This window comes from Leucoraja erinacea, chromosome 13 (assembly GCF_028641065.1).
Source record: "Leucoraja erinacea ecotype New England chromosome 13, Leri_hhj_1, whole genome shotgun sequence".
Taxonomy (NCBI): domain Eukaryota; kingdom Metazoa; phylum Chordata; class Chondrichthyes; order Rajiformes; family Rajidae; genus Leucoraja; species Leucoraja erinaceus.
This window is the reverse complement of record NC_073389.1, coordinates 39,246,000-39,267,790: the sequence shown is the minus strand read 5'-3', so window position 1 is coordinate 39,267,790 and position 21,791 is coordinate 39,246,000. Positions and strand designations below refer to the sequence as shown.

General features: G+C 41.1%; 1 protein-coding gene across 1 annotated transcript in view; it reads right to left on the bottom strand.

Annotated features, from left to right (window-relative positions):
• The window catches only part of impg2a (interphotoreceptor matrix proteoglycan 2a), a 61,964-nt gene that overhangs the window by 32,362 nt on the left and 7,811 nt on the right, over positions 1-21,791 (bottom strand). Inside the window, exons 3-7 of the mRNA XM_055644213.1 lie at positions 16,596-16,762; positions 12,624-12,655; positions 11,962-12,020; positions 10,730-10,788; positions 4,927-5,189 (exon numbers count right to left, since the gene is read on the bottom strand). Coding sequence (XP_055500188.1) covers positions 4,927-5,189; positions 10,730-10,788; positions 11,962-12,020; positions 12,624-12,655; positions 16,596-16,762 — 580 coding nt within the window. The remainder of the gene's footprint in view (positions 1-4,926; positions 5,190-10,729; positions 10,789-11,961; positions 12,021-12,623; positions 12,656-16,595; positions 16,763-21,791) is intronic.

Below are 21,791 nucleotides of genomic sequence, written 5' to 3'. Positions count from 1 at the left end.
TGGCGGTACTGGCTCAAAGGACTGAATGGCTTACTCCTGCATCTATTTCCTATGTTTCTAATGCATTAAATAGAATGTTAAATTCCATACCCTGAGGTGAATGTTAAAGATCACATGGCATTACTTTGAAGAAGAGAGTGGTAACTATCACTGGTATCACTGAACCTACCTATCCCTCAATCACCTTAGTAAAACAAACCATTTGGTCTCTATCACACCGCTGTCTGTGGGAGCGTGTGGATCACAAAATGACCTGGAGTACTTCCCACAGGAGAGCAACTCTTTGTTGGTTTGGATCCAGCTGAGTTAGTGAAACATGCGACACAAATTCAAGTCACTCAATATTATCCGTACAGGCAAAGGTCTTCACTTCTTACTTGAAGTACCAATGCATCAAGAAGAATCTTTCTAATTGTTTCATTCAGGCAGATATTCAGATTTCCTGGAACAATGTGACAACATTGGACTAACATGAAAATCAAGCAGAACAACAGACGTAAAGGTCAGGAATCACGCACTACCCTGTGACAGAAGTACTTTAGGTTCATGATTCATAAGCATTGTAATTAAACTTTAAGTCTGCATCTGGATGATTGGAGCAAATTCAAATCATTATTTTTGTTACATACAATGCCACCAGCCAGATTTAATACAAGTATTAGGCTATATTGCCAACCTCGTAAATGTACATGTGCAAATGAACAGATTTTCTGGTGACCTATGTATACCATCCAGACTCTGCGTCAGACTTAAAGCATTCACTTCACTTCTCCATTGTATGACTTATTTCAACATCCACTGTTACGCTTATGCCAGTATAGCTTAGGAAAATAAAGGTAATATGTTGCACGCATGTGTGCATTTATTCAAAAGTAACAACAAACTTGAGGAAACTTTTCTTCCTCCAAAGTAGTGATGATTTATGTTGCCCTGAGCTTTAGAGCACTGAAGGAAAAAAGTAAATAGGGCAGCCATGTCAGTCAACAACGTGTGTGTTTGTTTACAGACTTTTATTCTATGAATCCTGCTGAGGTTGAACTGCCTTTTGCTGCTATAGTTAAAAGATAAGCCTATTCACATTGTTCTTAACCCACCCATCTAAAGTTAGAAAATAAAATGACTCCAAAATAGTGGTAGGAAATAAGGTAGGGAATATGGAAGGAATTCACCCACTTTTATTGTTCAGTGAAGGCAAACTAATTTGATAGCTTGTTTGCATCTCTCAATACATTTTAAATCTGGATCACTAGGCCCAGTTTGCACCAAAAACAATGATCTAAACTACAAAAATAAACTACTAATTGATAAAAACTTTCCTCAAATGAAAAAAATACAACATAGTTTGACTATTATTTTCTTCTAGCTTATATGAAAGAAGACATATGACACAACCTGGAATCATTGAAAATCCTCTTGGAGAGCACCTGATTAACAGAATGGTGGTCTTCGGCTTGATATTTTATTTAAGATGAAATACTTTGTGTTGTTTTTCAATGTTGTTGTAATGTTTGTCAAAATAAGTTGATTACAATAAATGTCACTTCTATCATTCATTGTCTTGCAGAACTAATTCTTTAATTTAGTTTAGAGATGCAGTGAAGAAACAGGCCCATCGAGTCCACGCCGACCAGCGATCCCAGTACTAGCAACACTTCCCTGGACACACTAGGGACAATTTATAATTATATCAAACCAATTAGCCTACAACCTTGTACTTTTGTACAGTTTGGGAGGAAACCAGAGTTCCCGGACGAAACCCACGCAGGTCACGCGGAAAACATACAAACTCCAAGAGGCTTTGATGATTCCTTGAATCCTCCATTCATTTGGTATGCTTGGAAAACAGTGTCTGCTTTGAGAATCTGATGTGATGCATAGAAATCCCATGGCCTGCCTAAGGGGCTGACTGAATGCAATGAGAGCCTCAGTGATGGGAATGATAGCCTGGGAGAGAATTACCTTCGTAATTATGCCTGTGGATGCAGAGAATTTTACAAGAGAATATTGGTGATATCTATCCAGTGCCTGGTCTAGGTAGTTCAAAATTCGCAAACATACTGGAAGGTAGAGATAGCTGCTGTCCAGTTGACCAATGTTTGAGGCCTTGATCTCCAAACACTTTTCCCCTCAGTTGCCAAATGCTGCATGAATGCATTGGACATGATGCCGAATTTGATCATCAATATCTGCCTTCACTGGGAGGTGACTCATGAAATATGGGAAGTGGTCATCATTTCTCATCATAGACCTTCATTGCTGGCGGGTGGTGCTATACAAGGGTCAAGTTGGGAGAAGACCTTTGCCTTGCAGATGTTGAGAGTAAAGGGCCTGTTCCACTTACGTGTCCTTGGCACGCAAATTACGCAACCTCGTGGTCGTGTTGAGGCGCACGGGCATCGTATGGCCGCGAAGGGCCGGTCCCACTTAGAAGCACGGAGGGGTATGTAGTTGTGCGCGACATCGCGTGGGGCTCCGAAATTTTTGTAGTGATCGAAATCTTCGCGCACCAACAGCCTGTCGCGGAACTGACGGCCAAAATGGGACAGGTCCAAGACCCTGGCGCGACGCAACGTCTCGCCTTCAACAGCAGCAGAAGCAGGCAAATGATCGCCGAGCTCGGCCCGGGGCTCACGGCCGTTGGAGTCTGGATCCGCTCCCACTTCTACTCTCAGAGCAGGGCTAAAAAATTGAAGATGGCCACAAAATGCTGGAGTAACTCAGCGGCACCGGCAGCATCTCTGGAGAGAAGTAATGGGTGACGTTTCAGGTCAAGACCTCTTCTTTTCAGACTGAAGAGTCTCGACACAAAACGTCACCCATTGCTTCTCTCCAGAAATGCTGCCGGTCCCACTGAGTTACTCCAGCTTTGTGGCCATCTTCAAATAACATCACGCGGTCCAGACGGCTGTGCGTACGCATGTAATCGCGCCCGACCTTCGCTCGACCGTCTCGGCTCAACGTGATCACGAGGTCATGTAATTTGCATGCCAAGGACACGTAAGTGGGACAGGCCCTTAAGGCTCAATTTTCTGTGAATTTGTTGATGATTACTCAAAACTGTAAGTCTGCACACGTGTTATCTGCCTACTGCAGCTCCGCAATTATTGTTGGGGTAATCTGGGTCTGGAGAGGAGGCGATATATGTTGAACCGTTTATCATTTGACTTGGGAGTGTGATCTTCACTCTAGGGTGAAGCATTACAGCAAGAAACATTGACATAAGTGTTGGGCTATAAAGTTAGTAATAACAAACAGAGAAGCAGGAATAAGGCCATTTAGCCCTTTGAACTGTTCTGTCATTTATGTGTGATCTTATCGCAACCTGATTCCCATCTACTTGCAGAAATTTGATTATTAATTCACAGAGCTTTTGTTTATAATATTATAATTTATAATTTTATAATAAGATGGCGGACTGCGGGGGTGATGCGCTGTTGTGTATGGCTGCTCCTCCTGCAGTCCGTCCTTTCTCCCTTTTTTATTTTTATTTTTAGTCCTGTCTGTGGGAACTTTTAATTGGAAGTCTTCTTTTCTGTGGTGGGTGGGGGGGGGGGGAAGGGGGAAACTGTTTTTATCCCAGTCCTACCTGGTCGGAGATGCGGTTTTCTTCCGAACCGCTTCTTCGTCCTCTCTGTGCGGCCTACCATCGAGCTGGAGCAGCGCTGGAGCGACGATTTCCTGCCGGGACTACAGCTTCGCCGGCGGTGCAGATGCTGGGACACCAACATCAGCACGGAGCGGGCGATGCTTACCGGGTCGCCTTCGGGTAAGCTCCGGGGCACTGGGAACGCCGACTGCAACATCGCTGAGCTGCGGCTGCAGAGCGTCCAGCCGCGGGCGGGCGGCCCAGGATTTTAACACCACGGGGCCTGATGTCCGAGTTCGCCAGTGTCAGCGGTCCGGCCAGCGCGGCCTGAGAACTTTGGACATTGCAGTCTTCAGGGAGGAAGTGGCCGCTTCAGTCCAGGCCGCTGAAGAATGTTCACCCGACGCCGATGATCCAGCTTCGCGGCAGAGGGCCTGAGAAAATCGAGTTGGCTAAGGAGGCCACATATAGACCCCGACCTCGGGTGGACTATGAGGGGGAGGACTGGATATTTTTAGTGCCTTCCCTCACAGTGAATTCTGCTGTGGGGGGACGTTTCATGTTGATTTCTATAGTGTACTGTTCTGTGTCTTTTTTTTCTTTTTTCTCTTTTTTGTTTTTGTATGGATATATTGACATTTGGTCTGTTCTATTAATTTAATCAAACTCTGTAAAGCACTTTGGTTCAAATACTGGTTTTGTTGAAAAGTGCTATATAAATAAAGATTATTATATTATTATTATTATTATTATTATTATTATAATATGTTATCTATGCGTATTGTGTTTACAGGCCTGTTTTGCTGCTGCAAGTAAGAATTTCACTGTTCTGTTGTCGGTACATTTGACAATCAAACACTCTCAACTCTTAATCTTTCACCTACTTCCTTTTCTGGTGTCTATTGGACATCTGCCCTAAAAGTATTCATGGACTCTGCTCCCACCACCCACTTTGTGGAGGAAGTGTTTCAAAGATTCTCAACTTTATGTGGTAAAAGCATTTCACCTCATCTCTGAATTAAGTTGGTGACCCAGTGGCTGGTGGGCTAGATTTTCCCACAAGAAGAAACACATCATTTTCGATTCAACAAGAAATTCTCCTCACCAATGTAAGAATTCTAATTTATTTTAAGATTTGTACCCAACAATAGGTAAAACACCCCCAAAAAACAAGTTTATTTTACTCTAATTAAACTTAGTACAGAAAGTTTCTAAGGTTGCACCCAACTGCACTCATGTGCTATAAAGATATGGTGTATTATTATTTCAAGCACTTACCTTCCTACCCAGCATGAGCAGTGCCGTTGGATGTCAACTCATTCTAAGATCTCATTATGTACAATATATTGTGGTTGTTGTTGCTTATAAATTGACTAAGTTTAATGCTAACATTGATTGGCACAGACAACCACTTTTCCAGGCTTTCATTCCAGGCTTTCATTAAGTTTACCTTGGCATGGACATGATCAGTCAGTTTCTGATAATCCCACATAGCTGGATCAGAGAGTTCCTCTCCGGTATAATTCTCCCCAGCAAGCTGGATAAAGAATTCCACAATTTGATTTGATGACTTCTTTGTAACTTGTTCAGTTTCTCCAGGGGTCTGTGAGGGTGTAGGAATAAATTACCAAAATGTAGAAAATTATTCATTACTATCTGACCCAACATAAATCAAACTACCCCATATATTTCCAACATGAATACAGAGGAGATATTATAACAGAGTAAAATAGAATAGAGATACTTGAACAGTAAGGCTAGTCTGATGACATGCAGGACCCTCGGGGAGCAGATTAATAGAGAACATTAGTACACTGTGCTTTATTATCTGGAACCTGGATTTAGTCCAAGGCAAAATTAAAGAATGAAAGTCGGCTTTTTCCGATGTCTCCAAGTACCAATCTGAAAAAACCTTTGGAGAAATTCTAAGGCATTCTTAATGGGGGTAGGCTCCTCAGCACAAATTGGCTCTTTGGTCTGGAATTAATGTGGACAACAGTGTCAAGGTCATTGGAACTTAAATTATTTTTGCTATTGCCAATGTAGAACAATGTTGCCACCCCAAAGTACTAATTATGCTGCTAATGGAATATTAAAATGTATATTGTTTTTAACCGAAGGTCATTTGATTATCATCTTGCTGATTTTTGGATAAAATATGCCATTTTTCCTACAGATTAGCATCCTATGGAACATAATCATTCAGCATCCATTTAATTGAAATTTGGCTGTTCATAGAAGTCCAATGAAAGGTCCCATTCCTATTATGCAGCAAAACTCTCAGTTTATTGATGTTGGTTTCCATGTCCTTACACAAATCAAAAAGAGATATAATAATGCATAGGATAATATAAAATATAATGTATATATTATCAAAAGAATAATATGATTATTTTGTTCAATAATATATGAATAAAATAATCATATTATTTGATATAATGTGTGGCAATAATAACGTATTTCCAACTACATCAAACAAATTTGAATCTAAAATGGGGATATAAAACAGATAAGCTGGTGATCATCTGATAACCTTCATCTACCTAATGAACTTAACTACCACTAGTTCCTGTGATCTTGTATGCGTACTTCCACTGGTCACAGGCCTCCAATCAGAAAAACAATCCTCCACAACTACCTTTTGACTCCTTCCTCTGAGCCAATTTTAAATTCAATTGGCTAGATCACCTTAGATCCAATGCGCTCTAAACTTCTGCTCTAACCTAATCAGCCTACCATGCGGGCCCTTGTCAAAAGCGTTGCCAAAATCCCCTCTCCTCTATTACCTGCACCTCCACCACATCTGCAGCATATATACCCAGGAATATTGAGCTGCCAGTGTCACCCTCCGCTCTGCCATTTTTCGCTCAATATCCTAGTCCCCCAAGCCAATCCATGCCAAGTTCATCTTCCATACCTGTTAAACCATTAGCATTGAAGTCAATGCAGTTTAAATCACTGATTTTTCACCTGTCTTTACCATGTACCCACCGGTAGTGCTAATCTTGCTTTCTTTGACTACAGAATTTTCTCCCAATCTCTCATCTGCCTCCTATCGAGTTTAAACCCTCCCGAGTAGTACTAGCAAGCCTCCCTCCTAGGATATTTGTCACCCTCCAGTTCAAGTATAAACTGTCCATGTTGTACAGGTCACCTCTCGCCCAGAATAGATCCCAATGATCCAAAAACCCAAGACCCTGCCCCCTACACCAGCTCCTGAGTCACGTATTCATCTGGTCTATCCTGCTATTCCTGCGTTCACTATCACATGACACTGGAAGTAATCCAGAAACTTCCACCCTCGAGGTCCTGCTTTTTAACCTCTTTCCTGCCTTCCTATATTCACTCTTCAGGACCTCACTGCTTTTCCTACCCACTGATGTCAACAACGACCTCTGACTGCTCACCCTCCCGCATGAGAATATTCTGCAGCCAATCTGAGACATCCTGGATCCTGGAGCCAGGGAAGCCATACACCATCCTAGAGACCCATTTGTGGCCACAACATCTCCTGTCTGTCCCTCTGACTACAGAGTCTTCTAACCACTGTAGCGTTGTTCAGCCAAACCAGATAAACTTTACAGTTACCACAAATATTAAAGCAACAAACAACAAAAAAAAGCTGAGAAGCTTTCAAGGGCTGACCAAATGTGTGTATTTTACATCCCTCACTTGTCAGAACGTATGATAAACCTGAGAGAATTAATAAAGTTTAAATTATTTTAATTAATTAAAAGGCCTATGGTCAAAATACCATGAAACAAGTTTTAACAAACTGAAGGTGGCAAAATGAGCCACTCAAGGAAAAAATGAAAATCTAATGAAGTCTTGAAGCAGCTTTTGTATAAGTTGGCAGGTCGATAGCATTTGCAGACACATTTGTAGAAAGAAATGACCTGGTAGAGGGCACACAAACCATTGCAATTATAGGCGGAGGTCCGGAGGCAATACGGAGGGAGGAACAAAAAGTAAAAAACGAATTCTGAGCAAAGTTGATAGATAATGATTGTTTGTCCACAAATCCTGAAAAGACACAGATTAGAAAACCACAGATACCACAAATCAAAGGAGGAGGGAGGTAGAAAGCGAGAAACTTTAGACCAGTTATCTGTCATTGGGAAAAAGTTCAAAATCTTAACGAATTCTTAAGGAACATTTATTTAATTATAAAAAACACACAAAGAGGCGCTAAATGATTTCATGAAAGGGATATTGTGTTCATGCCAATTTATTGGGGATGGAGCAAGGAAGGATTGGGGAAACTAATAAATGGAGTGTATTTGGTTTTTCAGAGGTATTTGATAGCATTACTGTGCACGTTATGAGCTCACTGTGTGGAAGAAATATATTGACATATATAGTTTGGCTGATGAACAGAAAGAGAGATTGGTTAATGGGTCTACTTCAAATTGGTAAAATGGAACTAGTGAGGTAACTACCGGGCTATCTCCCAGGGTTTGATTATTTACAATTCGTATTAATGGCTTAGGTGATGGGACTGGATGCACATAACCAAATTGGTTGATGATAGAAAGGCAAGTGGGAAAACGTTGTGAGGAAGACAAAGAGTCCACAGAAGGATTTCAATAAATTAACTCAATGGACGTAAAGTCTTCAGTACAGACTAAGGATTATTGTTCAAATGGGGACACTATGGTCGGTTGATTCATAGAGGGGTCTTGGGGTGTATGAAACATAGGAAGGTAACATGCAGATACAGCTAACAATTAGAAGACAAATAAAATATTAACCTCTATTTCAAAGGGATGAAATTTAAAATTAGATGAGGACTTGCTACAAGTCTACAGCGTATTGTTTTTGAAAGGGGTTGAAAGGGTAGATACTGAGAGGAAATGGATTTATGAAACTTTAGAAACTAGATACATCAACCACAGCAGGCATAGATTTAAAGACCCTGCTAAGATCTGGAATCATCTGTAAATTCAGCAGTGCGTTACTAGTGGAGTGAGAGATTAGGTGTGCTGGTATCTGACCTCCAGTGTTTTGATGCTAGTCCTTTCATTGTGGTGCTAGCCCCTTAGACCCAAAGCCCCATAGGATATCAAAACACTGTAATGGGAAAGAAATATACACTGCAGACACACACAAAAGATATGGACGGATAAAATTGAATATGGGGCAGAATGTACAAAAGCCAGAATTGCATTTTTGGCCATGATATTGAAGTCAATTTTTCATGCCAATATGTCTGAATTTATTACGAAGAGCACAATGGCTTCAAGTAATGTTGGCAATGGACCACCATTTACAAATGATACTAGACTAAGTAGGACCCGTTGGGAGGGCTGGTCCCCCAACGCAATATTCCACCTCTCCACCAATTCCAATATTGCTGGCCAGTTGGGGGGGGGGCTTTCTGAAATGCTAGTATGGGTATTGTGGGCCGAAAGGACTGGTTTCCAGAGGGCTAGCATGGACATTGTGGGCCAAATGGATTCTTGGGCTGGCAGCTCAGTCACTCAGGCCTGGTGGGCTGGCAGCTCAGTCACTCAGGCCTGGTGGGCTGGCAGTTCAGTCACTCAGGCCTGGTGGACTGGCAGCTCAGTCACCCAGGCCTGGTGGGCTGGCAGCTCAGAAACTGCCAGAAATTCTGCCCAAAACAGGTGAGAGACTGTGTGACTGAGAGAGAAGGGGGAGAGGGTGGAGAATCAATTTTAGACATTTTTCATCTTTTTCTGCAGATATACAGGCGAGAGTATCTCAAGGTTTTTTTTTTTTTTTTAAAACACTCATATCTTTTTTATTTTTCATCGATGGGAAAAATCCTCGGGGCCTGCTCAGTGGAGGAGGACTGTGAGTAAGATGGCCAAAATCATAGCAACATATGGTAGGGTTTTATCTAAAATTAATATACAGTGCAGACTGGAAGTGGTCAAGATGAGACTTTTAATTATATAGATGAATGGGACCTTTAGCTTTTGAATTTGCAATTTATTTATTCTGTTTATCTTCTGTTGAGATATTGTTAATCTTTAATGGTTTTGAAAATGCAATGCTAGCGAGATCAGACCTGGGCAAGGATCCAAAGCGGTTAACATTCCTTTGATTACCTGTTCTCTGCCGCACAATTCTATAGACCTCAATATTGCGGCCAAAAATGCAATTCTGGCTTTTGTGCTTGCAGTCCCATGTTCAATTTTGTCAGACTGTCTTTCATTACCTCTGCAGTGTATATTCACTTCCCAATAAGGCATTCTGATGCTTATTCTAACACTTTTCAAAGTCAGGGATGGATGATAATAGAGCATTTGCCATATCATGATTACAGACACTGAATAAGCTTTTCCATTCAAGCCCAGGCACGCTGCAGATAAAAGAGATGGCCGTTAAAGATTGTGAAGGCACTGACTTGTCTATCATCCTCACTGCTACCGACTTGGAGAAAGGCAAAAAGCAAGGACAACATAACCGGTGGTATATGGCATTTTGGCTATTGCCATTTTACCTAATCCTCTTTTTAAAATGAATTACAGGTGAAAATAGGTCCTTCAAAATCAAAAGTAGTGAAGTGCAAAGTCCCTGTCCACAAAACCCTAAATATATTTATTTTCATTCATATTAATGATAAAAAAAAGTCTGTGAATATTTGTTGAGTGCTTATTTAAAGTAAATAAAAACACCTAACATAATAACAAAACTGAATTTATATATTTCATTCTGTTTTATAATAATCTTCCATAATATTACAAATTAATCTTTAGTGAATGCCTTGAAAGTATTGTTTTCAAGTATTGCAAGCTATTGAACATCTCAAATACAGAGTGTACACAAACAGGCCATTCAGCCCACCTTGTTTGTGGTGGCTGCGACAGTCTTGCCAATGTTTAGCCAAGGTTCCTTTCAAAGCACTGGGTGAAAAAAATCTTGAGAAAGAGCACATTTCACACTTTCTGTAGATTAGTTGCTTAGCAGTGCAGATGTAATTCCTTGTAATATCAATGCTAATGAAAGGGTAGTGTTTGAAGCAACTTGATGGGTTGTTATATATTCTAGCTTTTAAAAAATCCCTAGTCTTTGGCTATAATTAAAGACTGATAAACAGAACATTGAAATGTTTTTTACCCTTCATCTCTCTAAATTCCAAATTATAACATTAAAACAATCTGGTAAAACAAGACTTACAGTGTTCTCATTTCCTTCTACTGAGATGTTAATACCATCAATGGAAATTCTTTCAGCAGCTAGAATAAAATATTTTTCAATATTTAGAGCGTTTGAAGTCATTAACCCATGAGTATTATTACATAACTCTAGAAAAGGTTCAGGAAATAAATATACATCAAAAGCAAACAATTAAGATTTTTCTATGATGAATATGTCAGTTGATCAGAGATTCATAGAATGACATGCTACATACATAGGTGGTGGCAATTTGGTCCATTTGTGACTGTACTAATTAGATTCAGTCCCCTGTTCTTTCCACATGCCACATACATTCAACGTATGTATGTTTTCCTTCAAATATTAACCTAATTCACTGAAAATCCTCATTCTGATTCCGATTCTTTTGACAATCATCTTTAATCTAGCCACTTCCACCAGAAACTTTCTCCTCATTTATTTCATCAAAACGGTTTATGATTATGAAAAGTTCAAAGATAGAACTGTTTAAGATTCTGAAAGGTTTATGGAAACAGGTCCTTTGGCCCACCAAGTCCATGCCGACCATCAATCACCTGTTCACACACGGTTTACATATTCCCATTTTTTCATCCACTCCCTGCACATTAGGGGTAATTTTATAGGGGCCAATTAACCTGTAAACCTGCATGTCTGGATTGTGGGAGGAAACTGAAGCACCTGGAGGAAATTCATGCAATCACCAGGTGGATGTGCATAGTCCACACAGACAGCACCTTTGGGCAGGATCGAACCAGGGACTCTGGTATGGCGAGGCAGTAGCTCTACCAGCTGTGCCACTGTGCTGCCAAAAACCAGTGTCAAACTGTATTTTAAGCTTCTCTGCTTTAAGGAGAATAACTCCAGTCCCTTTGTTCCTGATCCCTGGTAACATTTTAGTCAATCTTATCTTTACATTATATTTTACATTATTTAGACTTGTGAATTTATAAAATTCAGGGACAGTATTTAACAAGGTAGTTGTTATTGCATCTTCATCCCTTTGAGAGACCAGGAAACCATAATGAAGTTTACAGAAGTGAAGCGTACTAGACGTTCAGAACCAAAGCATCAAACTAGAGAGAACAAAAGTCTTATATGTCTCTTTACAAAAATAAACTCTTTCTCTGGAGAGGTAGCTCAGCTGTCATCGCTTTCATGAAAATCAATTTGATTATCCAGGTCTCACTGCTAAAGCAATTTAAAACAATACGTTGACCAATAAATTTACAAACCTTCTAGCGTAAAGTTGTTTTCTGATGATGTTGCATTTGTGGTTGTGATTGATTCTAGACTGGAAAAAGGAAATGGATATTTAACACTTATCACATATGTATAAGGATACATCAAGCTGTACGATGTATTTTGACAAAGTCAATGACCGTTTCATTCCACATGAAGTTAATTCCTTTGTTAAAGTAATATGGTGAAGAACTTCCTACAAGCGTGTTTATTACTAGAAGTCACGAAGTACAATTGCAAACCTGTGGTGGAATAAAAGCTTTAGATTTTAAGAGTAAATATTTGCCAAAGATTGCTGGGGACCCACTGGACACCCTTCCTGACGTTTGACTTAATTGGTACCAATATTGGAAAGTACCATGGGGTAGCTAATTCTGCAGGCACTATTTAAGGTTAGCAATACAAGACAATTTGTACTGAATATCGTTTTTTCCCCCGCAAAGGAAAGCGCCTAATTTCGACAAAGCATATTTGCATGATCTAAGGAACAGAATGAAATGTGGACTTACAAGCACAAGTCTTCATGGGTTGAACTTACAAAAAAGAATCAGAGAATATGTGGTTAATTTTTCTGTAATGACTGATCCTTAATTTGAATATAAGAATTTAATATACTGCCAACAATGGAAAATGTATTCTATAGAAATCAACTTACCTACTTACATTTTCCATCTGTAGAGATACTTTCTAGGGAGGAAATAACATTCTCAGTGGAATATGAGGAAAAACAATACAAATCATAAATCACTGAACCATTCAATAAATGGCATTGCTTTTCAACGAGTAAAAAATAATTTCAATTTAAAATAATTTTGCAATTAGAAAATTCAAATCAATAATTGTAGTGCAGCACATGGACGTAATCCATAATCTTCAATTTGTGCTCCTCAGAAAGAACAAAGATTAATAGTGAGAAACGCTAGGGTAAGTAATGTTGTAGCGATATGCAGGATATGGGGTTTAAAGTTCAGCTTCCAGCTGTGGTCTCTAGATTATACAATTCCATTGGCTACAAACACTCTTGTATGTTCATACTTCAGGTTTAATTCATGCTGTGATATTGCTCCCTTCATCACCATTGATGCACTGGTAACACACTATTTCACTACAGGAGATGTCACATGCCTTTCTGACCCTCCCACTTATACTTGCTTGTGGAAATCACTTTGCAGTGATTAGCTTAGTTTTGTTTATTGTCCCGTCTACTGCGCCTTTTTGTTGCGTTTTATCGAGTCAGCAGAAAGACTATTGAAGATTACAATCAAGCCGTCTACAATGTACAGATACAAGATAAAGGGAATAGCAAGTAAGTTAGTGCAAGAAAGTCCTGGAAAGTCCAATTAAAGATAGTCCAAGGGTCTTCCATGAGATTGATTGTAGGTCAGGACTTAGTTCGTGATAGGAAGTCTGATAACAGCTCGGAAGAAACTGTCCCCGAGTCTGGAGGTATGCACTTTCATGCTACTGTACCTTTTGCCTGATGAGAGAGGGGAGAAGAGGGAGTGAAGGCGAGACTCATCCTTGATTACGCTGGTGGCCTTGCCGAGGCAGCATGAAGTGGTGAACTTTGCAAATTTCCTTACCACACTTGGACCATTGGAAGATAACCCAAGTCAAGGCCAACCCATAATATTAAACCTCAGGACACGAGTAAAATATCTCAACAATGAACAAATCTTCATTTAATCAATCTAATTTTCTATTCACCAAGCTGGCGACCATTTTCACTCTGGTTTCCTTCTCTATTGAGAACACCAGCAGTGATCAAGGCATTGAAATTGTTTTTATAAAGTGTCCCTGATGCAGTTTCAGAGATCCACCAAGCGGAACATCAGCACAACAGTGATCACTACACTTGAATCACATGTTTTGCTGAAATGTAATACTATTTTCATGTTTCAAGCGAAGAGATTAACCATGATTGAGCAGCTGGTCTGTGTTAAAGGGGATAAATTTACTTGGTAGTATAATTACCAAGACAGGGTGGAAACAGAATTAATTTAAGTCTATCTTATTGTAAAGAGAAACAATCTTCTGCATGGAGATTTGAAACCAGAATACATTGAACATAAAGTCAAAGTGAGTGAGATCACTGTACAAAAACAAGCCAGCAAAACCATTTCTATAGAAACCTAAAGATAATCCTCAAATGAAGTAGGTGAGATACATTCATTCATTCATCATTGTTGAAAACATTAGCGATGCAGTGGTGCTGGTTTCCAACGGGAACGGACGCACCACACATCTCTGTCCCCCAGTTCCTGCGTACCTCTGCAGCTGGAAGTGTAGGATTTTGGCGTGTGCTTTATCATCATCTCTTGCAATGCTATGTACGACAGTGAGCGCAACTTCTACTGAAGTGTGGATGGCTGTTGGCTCGCTAGATGCTCATCCGCCCTTTGACAGGTCTTGTTTTTGGTCCTGCTGGGAGTCCACAGCCCCCTCCTCACCTGGCAAACCAGGTGGGGGAGATGGTTTAGTCACCGACTATCTGACCATGGAGCAGGTAGCATGGAATTACATAGTCCCCATGGCCAGGAGGAACTCGCCCCGACCTGACCAATGCTCACAACAACACATGCAAGTAACAAAGCAACGTAAATAGAATTGGATGGTTGGAAAGATCCCTGCTTAATCTGCTCCAGGAGCCAAGGAGTTAATGAAGCATCCCTTGGGATAGTTTCTGTGGCCACTCCCAGGATATTGCAAATGTTATAAAAGTATTTTGCAGCTCAGCGGTCTTCAACGTTGAAGACTAATCATCAGTTGCTGTAACAGAGTATAGTTAACAGGACCCAAGCAATGACAGTGCCTGGTTTGTCACTGGTCTTTACTTATTTTAGCTCTGTTGGGTAGGATTATGGCTTGCTTGCTATTCTGGGCTCAATGACAGGAAGAGATTACCAGGTAGACAGAGGAAAAGATTCAATGATACTCTCAAAGCCTCCTTGAGAAGATGGTGCATCCCCACTAATTCCTGGGAACCTTTGGCCTACTAATGCTCAAAGTGCAGAGGTCATGCTCAGGGCAGCCACGAATCAGAAGCATTTAGAAAGCCTGCGGCAGAATGACAGAAAGAACGGGGTTGACTCACAAACTATTCAGTCACGCCTACCCCCCTCTGCAACATCTGTGGAAGAGTCCACACTTCCCACATTGACCTCCCCAGTCAACATAGAACTAAGGTGGCAGTAAGTCATCCTCGATTCTGAATGACTGCCTTTGAAGAAGGCAGTTGGGATTAAAAGCATGTGTTAAAATGGAGGCACATCGATCTCAGGCTAAAATAAAGTGCAAGGCATTAGTGCAAGAATAGAGAACATTGTAAATGCCCTATCAGCAATTATGAAACTTTGGACTTTCTTCCACCTTTTAAATGACTATTGCTGTGAAAGAAACATTAAATTCAGGGGGTTAGTTAGGGCCAAAAAAAAAATCTATTTTTATGAGTCACAAGGTTACTATGAATGAGCAGCTCAATGGCTCCATACAAGGCAAATACTTCACTATGTTGCCAAATTCACTGCATGCCCCTTTAGAAATAGAATGCTCTTGACATCCAAACTTTATAAAGCATACCACAATGATGGTGTAACATCTTTTTAGCAGAATCATAAAAACATCTGTCACACAAAACCTACTTAGGAGTATTAGCAGCAAAATAGCTCCTTTTGTTGATGTCTAATAGAGATTAAACACAGGACAGGAGAAGCTGCTTATTCACCTTCATTTACCCTTCTCTGTTGATTTAGACAGAATTTATTTACCAAGCTTTCCAGCTATATTCCAGAAAAGCTTTGGTTTTAATCTCAAATCAAAGCAGGTGCAGAGAGAATGTAATAAAGTCAAACAAGTACAAGTTATGTCAAGTCCATTTTAGGCAAGCAGGAATCAATAATAATTCTCTTTATGTCAGTCACATCATGTTATATTGTCTTTTTTTGCAGTTTTCTACATGTCCTTTGTACACCTTCATGAAGAAGGCAGACATTCCCAGGGCAGAGCCAAAAGCAGCCATTTTGCCAACTAGACGCCATCAGCGAATGAGTTCAACATTCACATGAATCTCAGTCTTTCAGAAATGTAATTTATATTTATGTATAAATAGAACACTCAGCTGTCTATAAACATATCCCTTTTCACACTTAAAATGCAGTTTATAGCTTTAAAGTGCTCACCAGATAATCACAACATTTTTATTTCAAAGCCCAGACAAAAACATAATTGGATTCTTGTCTGCTTTGAGTTCCTTAATCCTGCTGGGTACTGGCAAGGCTATTTCAATTTTTACATCAGCAAGGGAAGAGAAAGGCTAGCCAAGCTATTCACCGTTGATTGTCTTCCACTGTCCCCTGCTGGAAGTATACTAATGTGAATGCAAACAGGAGCTGTGTCAACTAATACAATCCTGAACCCCTTGATCACTGGCCTCGCTCATACATAAAGAATGACCAAGTGGACGAGTCGTTGAATGCTGCCAACAGAACCATAGTTTAACATATCACCATAAGTAAGAACATATGAAAAAAGGGACAATTGAAGTAGAAATTATAAATGAGAGCAAAACATATAATGACAAATACACCCCAATTAAACACGATTAACCACGATACAATCCAAAAATTACCTCCATAATCAAGTGTTGGTGTTCTTCTGTTTTGCTGAAACTCATTCCAATGTCAAAAATATTTAGGAGCCCTTGATTGCAAGCATCTATCCAAGTCTGATGTTCATGCCGCTCGGGTAACCTGTCCCAGAAGATTTTGAATGCTTCCCATATTGCTTCTTGACAAACTGAGAAATATGGTTATATTAGAAGATCTTCTTATTTTTATCAACTTTTCTATGATTCATTGTAATTTATCTCTATATCTCGTTGCCATCTGAAGAACAAACTCAATTTCAAGAGGCACATTAGTGATTGAACTACAGTTATTTTTAATAATTCACTAGGTGGCAAACACTTGTGGAAGCCTCACCATTCTAAAGGATTTGAAAAATAATGATAAACACTAAGGAGCACCAAAGCATATGCCAACTAAACCTGTTTGGCCAACTAACATATTATTGTCCTACTGCTGGGATCACCCATATACGACTGTTATTAAATTGTTACTTCTGCCCTGAAGGATTACCCTTATCATATTCACCCAATGGCAACTGTGTTACCTTGAGACTCGTGTGATCAAAAAGCTATTCCACTCACCTTCTCATTGTCCGATAGACTAATTACCATGTAAGTTTGTAAGTTTGAAACATCAGTAAGTGTCTGATTTTAGTTTAGAGATACAGCGCGGAACAGGCCCTTCGGCGCAGCGATTCCATACTATCCTATACACACTCAGGACAATTTACAATCTTACCAAGCCGATTAACCTACAAACCTGTACGTCTTTGGAGTGTGGGAGAAAACCGGAGCTCCCGGAGAAAACCCACACAGATCACAGGGAGAATGTACAAACTCCATACAGACAGCACCCGTAGTCAGGTTCGAACCCATGTCTCTGGCGCTGTAAGGCAGCAACTCTACCACTGCGCCACCGTGCCACAATGGTGAGTTATAAAAATGCATCAGTGTTTTACCATCATCCTCCTGGCTGTAAGTTGGCCCTGCATGTGGACTATTGAACAGCTATTCAAGTCAGTAATGATGTAGATGCTAAATTAATTATCCTTACCGTCAAACCATGTCTTCAGCGGTTCCATAGCTAAGACTGTTTCCTTATCAATAATATGACTGCAATCTCAGCTGTGTACAGAATACTGCTAAATGGCAGAATCTGCATTGTAGACTGCTGTACCATGTATTTATGACAGGAACTGATTAATCTCTATCTCATGGTCATTGGTGAAGAGATAGTGGCTTGCAAAAGTTTTCATACCCCTTGAACTTTTTGTCACGTTACAACCACAAACGTAAATGTATTTAATTGGGATTTTATGTGATAGACCAACACAAAGTGGTGCATAATTGTGAAGTGGAAGGAAAATGATACATGGTTTTCAAATTTTTTTACAAATATATAACTGAAAAGTGTGGCGTGCAAAAGTATTCAGCCCCCCGAATCAATACTTTGTAGAACCACCTTTCGCTGCAATTACAACTGCAAGTCTTTTGGGGTATGTCTCTACCAGCTTTGCACATCTAGAGACTGAAATTTTTGCCCATTCTTCTTTGCAAAATAGCTCAAGCTCAGTCAGATTGGATGGAGAGCATCTGTAAACAGCAATTTTCAAGTCTTGCCAGAGATTATCAATTGGATTTAGGTCTGGACTTTGACTGGGCCATTCTAACACATGAATATGCTTTGATCTAAACCATTCCATTGTAGCTCTGGCTGTATATTTAGGTTTGTTGTCCTGCTGGAAGGTGAACCTCCGCCCCAGTCTCAAGTCTTTTGCAGACTCTAACAGGTTTTCTTCCAAGATTGCCCTGTATTTGGCTCCATCCATCTTCCCATCAACTCTGACCAGTTTTCCTGTCCCTGCTGAAGAAAAGCATCCCAACAGCATGATGCTGCCACCACCATGTTTCACAGTGGGGATGGTGTGTTCAGGGTGATGTGCAGTGTCAGTTTTCCGCCACACATAGCGTTTTGCATTTAGGCCAAAAACTTCAATTTTGGTCTCATCTGATCAGAGCACCTTCCTCCACATGTTTGCTGTCTCCCCCACATGGCTTGTGACAAACTGCAAACGGGACTTCTTATAGCTTTTTTTCAACAATGGCTTTCTTCTTGCCACTCTTCCATAAAGGCCCGATTTGTGGAGTGCACGACTAATAGTTGTCCTGTGGACAGACTCTCCCACCTGAGCTGTGGATCTCTGCAGCTCCTCCAGAGTTACCATGGGCCTCTTGGCTGCTTCTCTGATCAATGCTCTCCTTGCCCGGCCTGTCAGTTTAGGTGGACGGCCATGTCTTGGTAGGTTTGCAGTTGTGCCATTCTCTTTCCATTTTCGGATGATGGATTGAACAGTGCTCCGTGAGATGTTCAAAGCTTGGGATATTTTTTTATAACCTAACCCTGTTTTAAACTTCTCCACAACTTTATCCCTGACCTGTCTGGTGTGTTCCTTGGGCTTCATGGTGTCGTTTGTTCACTAAAGTTCTCTAACAAACCTCTGAGGCCGTCACAGAACAGCTATATTTATACTGAGATTAGATTACACACAAGTGGACTCTATTTACTAATTAGGTGACTTCTGAAGGCAATTGGTTGCTCTGGATTTTATTTAGGGGTATCAGAGTAAAGGGGGCTGAATACTTTTGCACGCCACACTTTTCAGTTTTTTATTTGTAAAAAAATTTGAAAACCATGTATCATTTTCCTTCCACTTCACAATTATGCGCCACTTTGTGTTGGTCTATCACATAAAATCCCAATAAAATACATTTATGTTTGTGGTTGTAACGTGACAAAATGTGGAAAAGTTCAAGGGGTATGAATACTTTTGCAAGCCACTGTATGTGCACCTTAAAGCTGACAATCTCTATTACATGCGTAAGAAAGAACTGCAGATGCTGGTTTAAATCGAAGGTGGACACAAAATTTCGAGAGTAACAGCAGGACAGGCAGCATCTCTGGAGAGAAGGAATGACTGACGTTTCGGGTCGAGACACTTCTTCAGACTGATGTCAGGGGAGTGGGCGGGACAAAGATAGAATGTAGTCGGAGACAGTAAGACTGGTCGGAGAATGGGGAAGGGGGAGGGAATAGAGAAGGAAAGCAAGGGCTATTTGAAGTTAGAGGTCAGTGGTCAACTTGTCCCTTCTCACCCAAACCACCCCCCTCCCCAGGTATTTTCCCCTGCAGATGCAGGAGATGCAACACCTGTCTCTATACGTCCCCTCCTCGACTCCATCCAATGACCCAAACAGTCTTTCCAGGTGAGGCAGAGATTCACTTGCACCTCCTCCAACCTCATCTACTGTATCCGCTATTCCAGGTGTCAACTTCTCTACATCGAGACCAAGTGCAGGCTCGGCGATCGTTTCACTGAACACCTCCGCTCAGTCCGTCTTAACTTTGCTTAGCACTTCAACTCCCCCTCCCATTCCAAATCTGACTTTCCTGTCCTGGGCCTCCTCCATTGTTAGAGTGATGCCCAGTGCAAATTGGAGGAACAGCACCTCATATTTGGCTTGGGTAATTTACACCTCAGGGTCGTTGCATAGTGGGAGAAGAGGCGACAAGATGACAGGCGTTGAGGTCCCAGTTGCTGCGAGTCCTGGGCGAGGTAGTGCAAAGGATGTTTGGCGTCCGATGGGGCCTTGCACACCAGCCTATGAGTGAAGTACTCTCTGCAAATCTTGGCGGGTGTGAGCACCAGCAGAAGATCCGTCGGAGTAGGGCATAGGCAGCCGGTGATGATCCACATGGTGTCGTTGAGGATGGCGTCTAGCTTGCTAGTATGAGCGCTGCTGGGGTGGCGTACTTAGCGGCGCTGTACACGAGTGCAAGAACACTGGTTCGGAGAGATGTCCTGGCACCACCCCATGACCATCCAGCCAAGCAACGCAGGTGGTTCGTCTGCGCCAAGACTTTATCACGGGTAGCTTCAAGGTGTTGCTTGTAGGTTAGCTGCCGATCTAGGTTATAGGGTCGGGGTGACTCATTGAGGGTGACAGTTAGCTGGCGTTGAGCTTCCTTGTTGTTCAGGTGAAAGGCCGTTGTAGTGGTTCTTGCCACACTCAGTTTTAGTCTCCAGGTCTTAAGGTAACCCACGACAAGTTCCATATCCGCCGAGAGCACATCCTCCACGTTTGAAGAAGTGTCACGACCCGAAACGTCACCCATTCCCCTCCACAGATGCTGCCCGTCCCGCTGAATTACTCCAGCATTGTGTGTCCAATCTCTATTACATACTGATCAGCAGGCTACAACTTGTCAAAGGACCTCTGCCTGCAAACCTTTCCCCTTTTGAATCTATTTTCATTCATTAGTACCAGTGGTTTTGATGAGATCTAAGCAAAATACGTTGCATGAACTAAATTTAAAATAAAAACACAAGATGGTGGGTACAATGAGAAGTTAAGATATCTTCCCATCCCCTTTCAGCATTTTGTGGGGACCATTCCCATTGATTTACTTCTCCATCTACACCAACACTCATGCCCCTTCACCTGGCATCCCTGGTTCAACCACAAGAGATGCAACATCTACCTTTTGTCTCTTTTCACATCCACAGCCTGCAGGGATATATAAGCAATTTAATAAACTTATAGTTTCTGCTCACAGTGTAGTTTCCTTTGCTTTGTGGTGGAAAAATACAATCAGGTGAATACTCTGAAAATCCTCTGTTCAGTCCTGAAGCTTAATGTTCATTAGTTCCAAGAGCAGGATTAGACGATCTGGCCCATCAAGTCTACTCCAGCAATCATTCATGGCTGATCTATCTTTCACTCTCAAACCCATTCTCCTGCCTTCTCCCTATAACCCCTGACACCCATACCAACCAATATTCTGTCAATCTCCACCTTAAAAATATCTATTGACTTGTCCTCCGCAGCCGTCTTTGGCAATTAATTCCACAGATTCACCACCCTCTGACTAAAGAAATTTATCCTCATCTCTTTCCTGAAGGTACTTCCTTTATTCTAAGGCTGCGGCCTCTGATCCTCGTCTACCCCACTAGATTCTGATCCTGAACTTCCTCCTTCCCTCCACGGATACTGATTGCACTGCAATGCATTCCCAATCTCAAATATACTCTGGAAATAAGGAACTACCTCAGTTCTTAAGAGCCCACAACTATACCCCCACCAGTTAAACAAATAATGATAAGGTAAAATTCCACTGGCTGCAACTGACCAAAGCAAAAC